The sequence below is a fragment of the Buceros rhinoceros genome, unplaced genomic scaffold (genome assembly GCF_000710305.1).
Source record: "Buceros rhinoceros silvestris isolate BGI_N320 unplaced genomic scaffold, ASM71030v1 scaffold4415, whole genome shotgun sequence".
NCBI lineage: Eukaryota > Metazoa > Chordata > Aves > Bucerotiformes > Bucerotidae > Buceros > Buceros rhinoceros.
Genome location: NW_010412141.1, coordinates 1 through 15,704, shown reverse-complemented (window position 1 = coordinate 15,704; position 15,704 = coordinate 1). Strand labels below are relative to the sequence as shown.

Below are 15,704 nucleotides of genomic sequence, written 5' to 3'. Positions count from 1 at the left end.
TGTAGGGAATTTGTACAACCCTGATGTGCGTTATTCATTCAATGTCCCAATAGAAGACGAAAATGATCTGTTTACGTGGGATCCTTATGGACCCTGGCAAGACTGCAGCAGGATGTGTCAAGGTACTGGGAATTCTGTTGTCACCAGAACCAATGGCCTAATGATATTTAGGAAGGGACTAGTCTTAAGTATTCAGATTTTTCATTCCTGGGGGGTGGTTGGTTTGTTGATGTGCCATCGTTTTATATGGTTAGTGGAGTTCGGTGGAAGTGTGATTGTTGAATAATATGCAAGGCGGAGGTAGAAAAATAGTCCTAGGAGCGAAAGGATAGCGATGGTTGTACTTGTTGGGGTTATTTCTTGTTTGGCAGTCTCAGTAGAATTTAGGTGCACAGCACCTTTAGGGGCAGAATGGCTTCTGGTTTTGTTTTGCTATTGTCAGTGTTTATGCAATGCAAATCTATGTTCAAAGCTACGTTTGTGTTCCTTTGTAGCCATAGGAGTGCTTTATAAAAGTAAAAAGTTCAATGAAGTCTAATGCACTCTTAGAAAGCAATAGGAATTAGGCTTCCGTTATCCTGTTTCCAGATGGTCACAGATTTGTCTAGTATCTTTCATATATGTATATATTTGTCTTTTTTTGTTATCTGCTACATGGGGTGAAGCTATTTAAAGACCTGCTTTACAATTTTTAACTTTTATTCAATAGACCATTCCAACGTAGAAATAAACCAGCAATATGTATGAAGTGTATACATAAAGTGTACATACACAGAATTTTTGATAGATAGTTTAGCTGTAGATGTGTGATGGTGAGTTTCACCTGGTTTTGAGTCAGACTGTAGATACGCGCACGTGCTAGAGCAGCAGAGCATCTGTCAGCTGTGGTACTTTTCCCAGTACTCCAGATCTTTTAGGTACCCTGTGATCAAATCTTCTGCTTCCTTAAAGAAAAGGATCACAACCTCTAAGTTAACATGGTGGTGCAAAAAATTAGTAATTAGCAAAGGACAGACAAGCTGCATTTGAAATACTTGGCCTGATGAGTAAATGGACTGTTGCATTTTTGGAGTTGGATGTCCTCATGAGACCGCAGTAGTACAGCTGGGAGGTGGCAGGCGTGGCTGGAACAGGGTTTTCCTCCACCTGGAATGTAGTCAGCTGCACAAAACAGCATGGTTGTGCAGAATCGGCTGTATAAAATGGTTAGTGTTAACATGGTATTTCAGTTAAATTCGTCAATGGTGAATGGAATCCATTAGTGTAAAAAGGCATTCTTATTTTAGCCCTTTATTCAGTTACTTGATTCCTTTTCAAGGTATTCGAAGAAGAAGAGTTACGTGCATACGTAAAAGTGATCATGTGGTAGTTTCTGATCAAAGATGTGAACTTATACCCACTGTACCAGATGTCTTTGAGGACTGTAATACAGAATGTGAATTAAGGTGAGAAGAGGTTCCTAACTGATGGAGCTGTTGTGGTCTTACATATTTTTGATGATGGAGGTTGAAAAAATGTAATTCAGATTGCTTTATCCTCTGCCCCTCTACCCCCCTCTACTTCTCTCATCCCTTCTGTCACTCCTTCCTTTCCTCAGATCAATTGGTATAATCGATTTGTTTACACCTCTGAATTTAAGTAGAACTAGTATACGTCTCTAATTTATATTGGTAAAGTGCAATGTCTTTTGTTAGGTTTGTCAATCTGTTCTATGTATACTGGAGCAAAAACATGTATTGTTGGGCAGAATACATTTTTCAGCTGAATTATACCCACAACTGGAACTAATTTGAAACAGACTTGGTGTTTTCGTGCTCCAAGAAAGCCCATGCTGAAGTGTTCAGGAGATGAGCAGTTAGAATTATAGCTTGCATTTTTCAAAGTCACCTAGGAGATTAAGACAAAAGATCCTTTGAATTTAGAAAGATGTTTTTAAGCCTGAGTCAAAATCTTCTATATTGCTTTTGAAAATTCTAGTCATGAGGTAGATTTTACAGTTTATCTGTTCCCTAAAATGCATATCTGTATTTACATGACAATTCCTGGTACATTTTGACTGCTTTATTCACTATGGTTCTATTTTTTAAAACATAGTTAGCTTTCTATAACAGTTTATCCTTCTAGGTGGCACAATGTTGGCAAAAGTGACTGCACGTCAAAGTGTGGCCCGGGATATCGGTCTATAGAGATGCACTGCATGAAGTACTCTGTTTCAAAAGGACTCAGTGCTCCAGTGGATAATAAATACTGTGCTGATCAGCAGAAACCACCAACCAGAGAGCCCTGCCATGGTGACTGTATGTTAGCAAGTTGGCACTACACAGAATGGTCAGAGGTACACTTTCAAAACATTATTATTATATTTGTACAGTATATTTCTGGTTAGTGTTCATGTAAAATTTTTATTTCCAGATAAATTGGTCTAGTTTAACTAAGAGAAAATAATGTTTGACAAATGCATAGTTGCAGAGGAGCTACTACAAATCTTTATATTTCATTAACTTCCTATATTTTCTTAAACTAGCTAAATCGCTTGCAGGTTGGTTTTGGAAGTCAGCGGAGAAGATCTGGTGATTAAAGATCTATATTTTATTTACGGTCTTAGTAATTTAGTTCTGAGAGTATTTTGGAGAAAAGGAATAAATTCAATTTCAGCTTTAATTTTCATTAAAGTGTTGGAACGACTTAAAGTGCCAAATTTATCTTACATGAACATATTAGAGGTCTGTGGATTAAATGTAGGACACATTTGTCTAACACAATCATTAATCTTTCACTTTAAGACTGATTATGTATTTTGACCTGTTTTTATCATGTTGTTTTCTGTTTCATAATATTGTCTATACACCCCAGTGTTCCAGGAGCTGTGAAAGAGGTGTCAGAACCAGAGAAGCTTTTTGTATGAACAATTTACGTCGTCATCTTCCTGACAGAGAATGCCAGGAGCTTCCAAGAGTTGTAACACAGAGTTGCAATGAATTCTTATGTCCAAGCTGGTCTGTTAGTGAGTGGAGCGAGGTAATGAACCGTGTAATACTTAACATGCTTTTGGCCCTGGTCATTGATTATTAAAATAAGCTGCTTTAAGTGCTTGTTTTTTGTATTCTGGCTATTTTGGGGCAGATGATAAAAAAAAAAATTCTGAAGTCCTAGGATTTGGCTGATAGGCATCCCAGATGTACAAATGGTGTGAGAACTTTCGAAAAACACAGACTTTATTTTTCTCTGTAATTTTGTTACATTAAAATAAGGTAGTGAAGATACTTAAAGTAAATCTATATACAGCAATATGCATACCTTCCTATTCTGTGAAGGAATGAGAACCATCCAGCCAATGGAAGAACAGAATTCTATCCATTTTGTTATAAAGATTATATAGGTATAAAAAAAAAAAACATGGAGAGTTTAAACATTTTTCCTGTGAAAGCTGGATATGTGCACTTGTATTTTAAACAAGTGTTCTTTATTCTAATGAAAATAAATGATCTGTATGATCTTCTCGTATTTTTGTACCTTTAGATAGTGATTCATTTGTATTAGCATTTTGGGCTGATGTTTACAGGATTACAGAGAGCTCAAAAAAGAACTAGTTTTATTGGACTACTTACAATCATGGAATATTGTTAATTATGTGATCTTTAATGGATTTAATGGATTGCTAAAAGGAAGTGAAGTCATTAATGCAGATTCATGTCTTTGCAAACTGACTAATAATTTTGCAGTGTCCTGTGACATGTGGCAAAGGAATGAAGCATCGCCAAGTAAGGTGCCAACTTAATGATGAACAACTGAGAGATGATTTCTGTAATCCAGATGATAGACCAGAATCAATAACATCATGTGAACTTCATGAATGTGCATCTTGGGAAGTAGGGCCTTGGGGATCAGTGAGTACATAAGGATTCCTGGCTTCTTGTTTTCTAGTTCAGACTGAATGATCACAAACCAATCCCTTTTAAACCTTTTAATTGGATCTTTAGCAGTTACTATTGTTGAATTAATTCTCATGGGTTTTGCTCCTATTGGCTGTCTAACTTGTAATTTAGAAACACCCACATATAAGTTAAATGCCTAAAATAGTCATTGACCCTGAACCTTAATATCAAAGATGCTTTTACACATGAATGTGTTACATCTTCAGAATAATGAAATGTAGATAGCAAACCATTCAAGTGAATAAGACAGGTAAAAGAGCAAATATTTATAGGTGTGTTGGTGTATTTAAGTGGTAGCTTTAACATCACAGAAGTGTAAATACTAATAATAGTAGGCAAAAGACTTAGTATTTCGTTGTTATGTTTTGTTTTGACCTTCGGTGATAAAAGGTCTGCTATTTCTTTATGTGAAAGTGCTGTTGAAAAATATGTTCCTGTGTGTAATGATGCTCAGCTAAGGTATACCAGAGCAGCTTCAAAATTCTAGAAAAAAAGTGAATTAATTTGCGAAGGAAACTCCTGTCACCAGATAGATGAGAATTAATTAAAAATTAGGCCACTCAGTTTCATGGAGCTTTCATAAGATCGGGTTACTCAAACCGACAGAAGTGTTGACTTATTCACTGTTTGTCGGATATTAGTGAAAATTCGTAACTGAAGAGCAGCTGTTTTTTTTTTTTTTACATACAAGCTGTTAGTAAAATTTAAAATAAATATACCTTTGGAAATTAAATGTTTAACTTAAGTTTTAACTTAAACATTTCTTTTGTATAAAACTTTTCTCACGTAATACTTTTTCACGTTAGATATAACCATACTGTTGTCTAACATAGTGTTGAACTCCTTTTGAATAACTTTTGATCACAAGGTGCTGGCTTTCTATTCCTACAAGCTAAATGCAAAAATGAAATAAAAAATAATTCAGTCCCATGATATAATTCTTCTGAATGAAAAATCGGTGTGTATAGCCTTGCTGGACCAGCTTGTACAAGCAATTTGCCACTCCATATCTATCACTGGATCAGAGCTTTCCCTTGCAGTTTTTCCACTGTGCCATCCAGTGATAGCTATTCACGACCTCGGCTTTTACTAGTGTTTGTGCCTGAAACACAAGATTTACAGGATGGGATTTATGTAATAATATTTTTAGCTGTCTAACATTTTAGGTGCCCTCTTTGGGGTAGAGGAAATAGGGAGCACACTCAGTTTTTATTGCTGAGCGTGACATTACCTAGCATGGATTGTCCGTTTGATCAATTCAGGTCAGCTGTCCTGGCTGTGTTCCCACCTGATCTTCTGTCCACCTCCAGCCTACTCACTGCAGGGGGCGGTATAAGCACTATTCAGCAATAGCCAAAATATTGGTGTATTATGGACACTAAACACCAGATGGTCTGCCATGAAAAGAGTTAACATAGAATCATAGTCATTTACTTCGGAAAAGACCTTTAAAATCATCAAGTCCAACCATTAACCTAGTAGCCCTTTTGGTGAAGAAATTTTTCCCAATATCCAATCTAAACCTTCCCTGGCACTAGTCATTCCTATTCATTCTAGAAGAAGTTTTAAAATAGAAAATGTAATTTGAAAATTAATTTTTTATTAGAAATAGTGTTATTTCAATTGTGTGAAATTGACTTTAACAGTGTGCTGTGACATGCGGACGTGGATACCAGATACGTGCAGTCAGATGTGTTATTGGGAATTACAAAGTAATTTTGGATGATGACAGGGAATGTAATGCTGCTACTCGTCCTAGAGATAACCAGGTAAATTAAAAAATACCTTTCAGTTGATTGTCCTTTTTATTAAAAGCATCTAAATAAGTGATGTCTCCCAACTCTTCGAGGGAACTTTTAGGAAATGAGTTCTACAATGAGGGAAAAAAACCCACCTAAAACTAGATGCTTTTTTGCTGGAACTTCAGATTTGGCCTAGGGAATTAAGAAGAGTAATTTGGAGATTGGAGATTTGAAAATTTGGTATGTGATTGAAGGTGTCCAAAGGCCTTTATTTGGAGGCAGGCAGGGGGCAGCTCCAATATATAGAATATTATAAGGAGACTGCTTGCCATATTGCATAATAATACGCACCTGACTGGCTTTGTATTCTCTAAAGTTCTGCTTGTATATAGTTTTTAAAAGAATGAGATGGTTACTTGAAAACTGCGTAGGCATGAATTATGATTCTATATGGAGTTAATATGGTTCTTTTCCTTTTCTTGTCTCAGTTTACTTAGTCTCTTCCCTGAATTTAAATCTATCATTTTTCAGAAGAGATGTTTTTAACACAGCCGGGGTAAAACTAAAAGCAATTGGTGTCGTAGGTGGTACATATTATTATGTTCATCTGGCCACCAGATTGAGACATCTCCATTTATATTCAGCTAAGCTGGTAACCACATACCTCCTTGAGGGAATACTTGCTTCTTGCCTCAGGAAGAGGGGGGAAAAAAGGATTCTATGGACCAGAATAAACCAGGCACAAGTTACCAGCCCTCTGATGGCTTCTTGAATAAGATCTCAAAATATAAAAGCCAAATAATTGGTATACATTTATTTCCACTTACATGTGAAAACACTGAGTTTGAGTATGCTTTGTATTTTGCAGTTGAAACTGGACAATTTGTGTTCTCAGTACCTGAAGGTGTAAAGGACAGGACATGACAGCCACGATCTTTACTCAGTTATTCTGTACTGCATGTGGTTATGAACCAGGACATAGTAATACCTATGCCTTTTGACTCCAGCAGGGTGCCCAACACAGTTCTTTCTCAAAGTGCAAATATTATTTGTTATTACTAATAAATTTTTAACAAAAAATTTTTCTTTCCCTCTCAATTTGAAACAAACGAAAACAATGCAATGAAAAGCCTTTGAATAAGACTAGTGAAAAGTTAGAAAATGCTATTTACTTGTTATTTAATGATGACTTAGTGTAGTGGTGGGGGAGACATCTCTGTGGGAGACACTTGCTTTTCATCTGGCTCTTACAAAATGTATATTTTGAAACCTTTTTTGTCTTACCGCCACAGGAATGTGAATTGTCCTCTTGTCCAGAAACTGCAAAACTATGGACTACATCGCTTCCTCTAGTTCATGTGGGGAAGGTGACACAATGGAGATATGGATCATGGACCCCAGTATGTAATATAATAGTGGTAATATTTTGCACAGTAGTCCTCCATTCCTTCACCTGTTTTACCATAAAGCTTTCATTAATATATTTTTCAGACTGAAATCTGCTTGAGATAAATTTCAAATAAAAATATTGCCTTTGCAACTGTATAATGATTCCATGATATATCTGAAATGCTACCTGTTTCAATATGCTGAATTGCTTCTCAAGAATCGAGGCCATGCAATTCAGTTCCAAGCCAGTGGGAGTTCTGAAGTCCTAAACCATTCAGCAATATTTCACTTTCTTTTCCTGAATCTATGGCTCTGTCAGTGTGAGATAGAAATATGGTTCTCAGTGATTAATTCTAAAGTCAAGCTGATACTAAGCTACATTAGTATTTTAGATGGGTACGTGATCTTATTTTGGTCTCCTAAAGACTGATGAGCTTGGATTGTTCTCTGACAGTGCTCTGCATCCTGTGGGAAGGGTGATCGTGCTCGCTATGTGAGTTGTAGAGATGCTCATGGAGGAATAGCAGATGAATCTTTCTGTGCTCATTTACCACGACCAGCTGAAGTTTCAAGCTGCTTTAGCCCATGTGGGGAATGGCAAGTTGGAAATTGGTCCCCTGTAAGTATTGTAATTTTTAATGTGTCTATATAGGTTATTGGCCAAAGACTCTGGTTAGAAATTGGGACTTCATACCCCGTGCAAGTACAATTGAAATTGCATTCCTTCAAAAAATGAAGTATATGTTTCTTATTGTCAAAAGTAAATAGAAATGTCTTTGGTTATTAACTATCAATGTTCTGTCACAAATGTTGGGTTAATTTTTGGTCAGTGCACAGTTACGTGTGATAGAGGAATAGTAACAAGACAAGTTATCTGTGTCAACTATCATCAACAAATCAACGAGAATTACTGTGATCCCGAAAGCCGACCTTCCAAAGAACAAGAATGTAACATGCCACCGTGTCCACCAGCTTATCGTCATATTCCGAAAATACGTGACCATCCAAGCCATTTTCCAGAAATAGGTTACCTTCCAATACACCATCCACAAGACAATATAAACCAGTGGAACCGTCCCTCTGTGGGAGGATTTCAGTGGAGAACTGGACCCTGGGGAGCAGTAAGAATTTTTTTTAAAATATATTAAATTGTTCTCTCGCGTGTGTGCTAACATTTCTAGAAATGTTATTGCAGAACAAATTTAGTCAAGAGAAGCACATTTATTTTAAAAAGTTATTATTAATAGATTAAATTCAAACTAATTTTTCTGCAATTTCAACTTAAATAAGTCTACATAGCAGTAATTTTTATTTGCAAATTTCGGTTTTGAAAGTTAATATTAAAAAATAATAATTTTAAGTTATTTTACCCAACATATTCTACATTCTACTGATTATGCAATGGTGATACGTATGTTTACATGTTTTGGTAGTGCTCTAGTACTTGTGCAGGTGGATTTCACCGTCGAGTTGTAGTATGTCAAGATGAGGAAGGAAGAAGTGCTAGTTATTGTGATGAGGCCACAAAACCTCCAGAGTCAAGACACTGTGATTCTGGACCCTGCCCTCGATGGAACTATGGGAACTGGGGAGAAGTAAGATCATTTCACTTTCCAAGGGAAACATTATTTACCACATTAGCTTAGAAATAGTGGCATAATTATTTGACTGTGAATGGATCTGAACGTGATTTTTTTTTTTTACTTATTTTTAAAGAAAGAATTTCAACATGTTTATCTCAACTTTGTTATTTTATCAAGTACAGAACTGTAGTGTCAGTATACATCCTATTCTGTGAGGCTAAGGATGTAAAACATGAGTGTTGCAGTAGTGTCTTGAATCTTGAGACATACAAAATTACTTTGTTACAAAAAGATGAATTGCATGCAGAAAAACCTCAGTATAATGGCTAGTCTAAGAAAAAATGTGGACAAGGAGCTATAAAGAAACTTTACTTGAATTTCATAGGTACTGACTAGAGTAACCGCAAGTAGTAGTATTTACTGGGTTGTAGTTGCAAATCAGAAGTATGAAGATAGGATTGGATCATGCATCTAAAGTGGGTGCCTGGATTAGAATGTTTTGATGAAACATATGTTATTGGACAAAGAACAGTTTCTCTATGCCATGTAATGTAATATCTTGACCACACACTCCTGCTCTAACAGAAAGAGTTAAAGCTGGTTGGTTTGGCATCAATATCTAGAGTTGGGAAAAGCAAAATTGTTTGAGTGACTTTCTTTTTTTTTGGTTTTTTTTCCCTCATTTTGATCAGATGTAGGTATTTAGTTCTCAAGGCCAGTCTAAGCATCATGATTTTTCTGTTCATAGCTGCAGACTTGATCTAGTTAATGCAGATGCTGCAGGTTTTGTCTTATTTAGAATCCTCTGAAATACAGAAAAAAAGCTATAAACTATTGGAAAATGCTCACTGTTGATCAGATTGGTTTTAACAGCTCATTAGAAATGAGAATTAGTATTTTTGTCTAGTATTGCAGAATTAGAGGGAAACTGAAACACAGAAAACAGATCCTATAAGTATTTTATACTTATTCAGACTAAGTTAGACAACGAGAAAGTGTGCCCAGTGACTGAGTTTTTTGTGGCAGGGAAAATTATTTTCGGGACCGATTTCCGTATTTTCCCCCTCAAAGAGGGATATATTTGAACATTTACTCTCGCATGTATTTATTCTCATAGGTTACTTCTTGTTAAAGTAGATTTTCTGTAACTGAGATGTAGTTTGGTAAATGTCTTGTTGAGAGAATTGTTTTTCATGATATGAGATTGGACTGTAAGTCCTTATTCTTGAATTGAGTGTCCAGGTAATATGAAAACAGACATAGTACATAATATTTGCTGATTATTGGTATATCTTTTTGGCTTAATGGTATGTGATGACTCTCTTAAAAATATTGCATATAAAATTCTGTATTTCAGTGTACTCAAACTTGTGGAGATGGGATAAAGACAAGACTGGTGATTTGTCAGCTTCCTACTGGTCAAATGTTGGGTGATCAAAACTGTGAAATTCTAGACAAGCCACCTAATATGGCACAATGTAATGTGCATTCTTGCCCTGGTGATGTTTCATGGCATCGGGGACCGTGGAAATCGGTACGATAGCATTCACTAATATTTTTCACTTTCTTGTTCTTTCTGTCACTATTTCCCCATGCCTTTAAAAAATTATTTTATTTGATAATGGTGAAATAATACATGTGGAATAAAGTCTATGTAGTTTTATTAAGCAATTGTTCCTGCAGTTATCAAATTAAATGGGAAACAGCCATTTACTTCAGTGGGAACAGTATTGTGCTCTATAAAACATTGTAGACTCAATTTTGAAAATTACCAGATATCATCAGAGCCGATAGCAAAACTTAATAGGTTGTTCTGTTTGAAGGGTTATGATTTAATCTATGTTTAAATTTAAAAGTATATGCTGTAATTTATACTGTAGTATTACCTACATATTTATATTTGTAAAAAAAACCCACCCTTTAGTACATAGAACTTTCTTTCTAATAGAATATTTAAGTATAAAATAACTCACATGTATAATACACTCTGTCATCAAACATTTTACTCCATATTATGTGTACAGTTGTGTATAAAAGTTTATATTTGTGGTTATAAAACAGTGACTAATTAAAGTTGTCTATGTATAATTATGTATGTAACTATAATATGTTATGTCTATATGTCACTGTCTATTAATGTGTAAAAAATGCCTACAATAATCACCATTAATCTTTAAAGTTGCCACTAGCAGATTAACATGCTCTAGTAATCATAGCAAGCTGTACAATATAGAATACAGTGTAGTTTCCAAGCGGTGAATTTGACAACAATATTTATTATTGTGCTCGATTCTAAGGAGAATATTGGCAATCAAAGGTGGCTGGATCCAGTTCTGGTTCTAACAAAATCAGTTAAAACCTTGTCATTAACATTCCTGGGAGATGGGCTAGGACAGCAGTTCTATTTATTTTTTTTTATTGATAAAAATCACATAATTTGGTTCTTTGAATTAACATGGAAACATTTTTCAAAATATTTTCTAATTTCAACATTAATTTATTAGTGTTCTTATAATCTATTCTGATTTATTGCAAATAGACTTTAAAATGAAAGTCTGAATTAGTAATTTACCAGTTATTGCTTTCTTCCACTGTGCAAAACTGAGTTTGGGGTTTGTGTTTAACAGGCACCAGAGTATCTTAGTCAGCCATTAGCCAAATAATTAGTGACTTTCTTATGCTTAATTAATGTATCTACTTCAGATGCTGAAGAGACAAGCAGGTCATTCAGCACACAGTTGCCTTTGAGCTCAGTGTTTGTTCATTTTAGATTGAAAGTTACTCACAGCCTGTTTGTTCTGCAGTTTGTCCTACATTAACAGGCTACCTGTAAGCTATTGTAATATATTATAAATGTTACATATGGCTTCATTTTGCAAAGATTTTCATGTTGGTTTATGTCTCAATTGACACAAAAATCCATTTTAATTCTTAAGAAACTAAGTTTAGAATGGAATCTAGTTATCAGAGAGAGTTTGTGGCCCCTGTTTTGTGTACAATTGTGAGCTCTGTGGTTTTTCAGTGACGGGTTTAATTTCATCACTGTCACATGGTGGTGTGGCTGGAGTCATTAAGCATCCCATATCTATGCTTATTTCCTTCTGTATAAAGGCAGCAACAACCAGATAAAACACTATCTATATTTTTGATAAGTGTATTGAGTAATATTGATGTGTCTGGACAGTAATGCATTACACTTTACATCTACTAGTGAGATTCCAATGTCAAAACTTACGTAGAAACCAAAATGCGAGGCTTCCCACATGTAGTCTCATTTACCACAGTAGATTCTGATACTTCTTACTTCTGACAAGCATGGCACAAATGTATTACAAGGAGAGGGTGAGTAGAAGGAAGGGAATTTCTGAGGAATTGCTTTGCCTGGTCCAAGTCCTTGACCTCCTTGAATATTGACCCTGTCTCTGGCCCAGCCAGTTCAGAAATGAGGATCACAATTGCTTTTCCTCTTTCTGATGTAGCTTTGTCTAAACCATGTCTGAACTAAAAGCTTTTCTTGCAGATTATTCCAGCTTTTACATAGTCAGATAGCTTCCTCTTGGATTTTAGATTCCAACAGAAATAGGTTCAGAAAAAAATCAAATTAACTAAGACTAATTGAGAATCCTGACTCAAGAACCCCATCCACCATGTAGGATTGTTCTAGCTTATCAGTTCTCAGTGTCTTTTATACTCTCTTACCCATTGGGGCATTCTGACTTCTTCCACTAGCTATCACTATATATTTGAAGATAGAAGACTTTTAGCAATATGCCTTGTAAGTACACTTATTTCAGTTTTTGATTCATTTTACACAAAGTAATTAAAATAAAATGTATCTCGTAAATGCGCAGTAGGGCAGTTGCAGGGAAGGCTCTGTGTATGATTTGAAGCCAGAATGCTGGTCAATGCGTTCTGCGGTTTAGCAGCTATAGGCTGTCTGCCTATGGCTACCAGAGTGGAGCGTTAAAAAGCTGAAAGGTTACGTACTCCTCTGTTGCCAGTTTCTGCACTTCTCCAAAGGGATGTGAGGCAAGTAAATCTCATTCTAAAGGCTTGTACGACTTCAGGACACCTTTTCAGAAATATTACACATATTCAGAAAATTTGATTCTTTGAATATTTGAAACTTTAATTCAGTCCAGAATTCTCATATTAGAAAGATGCTCTGAAGTTTTACAGGGAGGATGGCTAGGAATCACATCCTTTTGCCTGTAACTTGAATTTGTTTGATCTGGAGATCATTAAGAGTCTGACAATGATCTTTTCAGAATGTAGCTTATGTCTTCTGTCCTCATAGTTTAATGCAAGTTTTTGTTTTTACTTCTGCCTTTTTATCAAAACCCAAAGGAAATGGGGTGGGTTTACACCCAGTCTGTGCATCCTGAGGACTCTGTCTTGTTTTCAAAGACTTTCAAGTACACTATCTGGTTTTTTGGTATATAAAAATTACAATACAGATATATGTATTTTGACATATAGATATTTCTAATGCATTGATAAGTTAAATAATACTTGAGGTAAATATAGTTGCTTATTTTAATGGAATTGCACCACCAGTACATTTGGCCCATGATTCTTGGATATTTTTCTTTTAGTCTACTCTTGTTTCATTGGTGAAGGGATTGAGGCAATGAACCAAAACATCACAAAAGAATGGATAAATTACAAGAAAAATTCCATAGCGTTCTGACACCTGGCTAAGAGTACTTTGTTCTAGTATAGATTTTTATTGTATCCCTTCTTTCCACTCACAGTGGATTATTGGGATTTTGTGTTTAGTCTATGCAGTAAGATTTCTGGTTTATTGTATTAATTTTCAACAGGGTAGTTCAGGTTCTCTGACCCTAATAACAAGTTGTTTTTTACTTAGAGTATTAAAAATTTGTGAAGGTACCAAAAGGTTTTAAAATGGAACTTTACTGACTAAATTTAACGTACTAGAAGAGCTGTCGAGTAATCTTTCTTAAATGAGGTCAAGAATGCTGCTTTGTTACTTTCAATACTAAGCTTTTCCTTTGAACAGCATTTCCCATATCCACATTCCTGTAGTATTCTTTGCCAAACAATTGTCTGTTACCTGACAATGTTATTTTGGAATATAACCAAATCAACTGCTAGTTGGATCGGTGTTTATATTTAGATACAACAAATCTTCAGATGCACAGTGCAGATGCAGACACAAACTTGCAAAGCTTTCATGTGTAGTGCCAATGTAAAGTAGCTGTACTAGAGAATAAAATACTTTTAGCAGTGCTTGGCTGGGAAATAATTTGATGCAAGCAGCAAGTTAGGAGATTTCCGGTGCCAGAGTCCTGGCCTGGTACCTGGACAAAAGGTGTGACGTAAACCTACATTGTTTCACTCTTTATTCTGCTGTTCAACAGGTGACAACTCTTTTATTCATCTATAGCATGCTTTTCTTCATGGAGTCTTTTTATGGTGCCTTCAGAGATTGTATTTGTCTGCTAACTGAAGCTTCCCCTTTTTATCTTGGTTTAGGCAATTATCTCTTGGTTCAATGGTTGTGTGTTCCTTTGTAGCCTTTTTCTATGCCTCGTAGGTTGTTGCTACGCAGTAGAAAACAAGTTTCTCAAAATTCCTGAAATATATGCTCTTACTGGGCTGTGTACCTTTTTGTTTTTTCATTTTCTTAAAGGTTTTATGGAGTGTGAGGAGGAATTACACTGGAGAAATAAAATAGGCTATTAATGTATTGAGCAGACAATACCTTCCAGCTTTAAATAGGAAGGTTTGTTTTCAATTTTGGATGACGAACTTTATTTTCGGTCCCCCATAGTTTTTCAGTGCTTACCAAAACCCTTGAAGAGCCAGGTAACCAAACAGCAATGTTCCTGCTTAGGCAATTTTTGGTAGCAGTTGATGTTACCTTGGAAGCTTTATATTTCGTTAGGGTTTTCATTCTTCCATGGCTGTGGGTAGGGACCTACCTAAATTTTATCAGAGATATTTTAACCAGGTATGTCACAACTTGAAATATATCTTACTTCTCATCCTTTCTCGCTCCTTTAGAAAGAAAACATAGCTGGATTACTGAATCCAGACTGTACCTGGGTGTTACCTAAAGGTTGTTGCAGCAGTCTATTATCAGTAAACCTTCATGGCACTTTTACTGAGTGTGTGACTTCTCTGAGCAGATGCAGCACAGGAAGCTGCTGTAGCTTGAAGGTAACAAGTATTGCCACAAAACCAAACAACTGTTCTGTACCATCCTCAGTTTTACCTCAACTGGTCAGTCTATTTGAGGTGTTCTCATCTGAACAGTTTCACACATAGTCATTGCACAGCTTTGTTGCTAAGCACCACCAGTTACAGTTCAGAGCACAGCAAAGTTAAAGTCCATCTTAAGGCTTTTATTTTCTGATAGATTTTCATAACATCTAGATATGGAATTTTATTTGAATACTAATAGAATAGGATTTATACTCTAGTGTGAGTTACTTGTCATGCAAACAATAGCACTTAGGTTTTCTTAGCATGCTGGGCTTCATGCTCTTTAACTTCACATTTATATTGTGAGTTGAGATATACATCCAATTCTTTTCAAAGTTATAAGTCTTTTCAAAGACTTAAAGAGTTTGTTCTAAAATTTTACCATATATCAGTTGTAGAGTCAGATAACTGTAGAATTCTTTTCTTAATTACTTCAAAGTTTTTAATTTAAAGATATTGTGATTAAGGAGACCTTAGATTAAAAGTGGACAGAGACAACCTTCCCAGGAATACTACTTCTGTAGAGTGCTTTTATGCTGTTCTAACACTTAAAAGAACAAAACACTGACAACAGATGAGTCATGTCAATTGTACTTTGTTAGTCAAAATATTGAGTATCACAGACAAGTGTTTACTAAACATTCAAATTATATTTTTAAAAGTCCCGCAAAACTTCTAGTTTAAGAGTGTTAGTTTTTCTGAGTTCTTTGCAAACAGTTAAATCTGGTTCTGCTGAGGTGTCTTTATGGTCAGGGATAAAGGCAAGATTTGGCTCTTAGAGAATATAATTATATTTTGTTTGTCCAACATGTTGATAAAGGGGG

At 35.5% G+C, this 15,704-nt stretch overlaps 1 protein-coding gene across 1 annotated transcript in view; it reads left to right on the top strand.

The window, feature by feature from the left end:
* The window catches only part of LOC104493550 (A disintegrin and metalloproteinase with thrombospondin motifs 20-like), a gene marked incomplete at both ends in the record, with an annotated part of 42,512 nt that extends 32,329 nt beyond the window's left edge, over positions 1 to 10,183 (top strand). Inside the window, 11 exons of the mRNA XM_010136260.1 lie at positions 1 to 122; positions 1,319 to 1,445; positions 2,125 to 2,335; positions 2,854 to 3,018; positions 3,723 to 3,887; positions 5,582 to 5,704; positions 6,970 to 7,077; positions 7,521 to 7,685; positions 7,897 to 8,187; positions 8,500 to 8,661; positions 10,007 to 10,183. The exon at positions 1 to 122 is cut by the window's left edge and continues 6 nt beyond it. Coding sequence (XP_010134562.1) covers positions 1 to 122; positions 1,319 to 1,445; positions 2,125 to 2,335; positions 2,854 to 3,018; positions 3,723 to 3,887; positions 5,582 to 5,704; positions 6,970 to 7,077; positions 7,521 to 7,685; positions 7,897 to 8,187; positions 8,500 to 8,661; positions 10,007 to 10,183 — 1,816 coding nt within the window. The remainder of the gene's footprint in view (positions 123 to 1,318; positions 1,446 to 2,124; positions 2,336 to 2,853; positions 3,019 to 3,722; positions 3,888 to 5,581; positions 5,705 to 6,969; positions 7,078 to 7,520; positions 7,686 to 7,896; positions 8,188 to 8,499; positions 8,662 to 10,006) is intronic.
* Between the last annotated feature and the right edge of the window lie 5,521 nt (positions 10,184 to 15,704).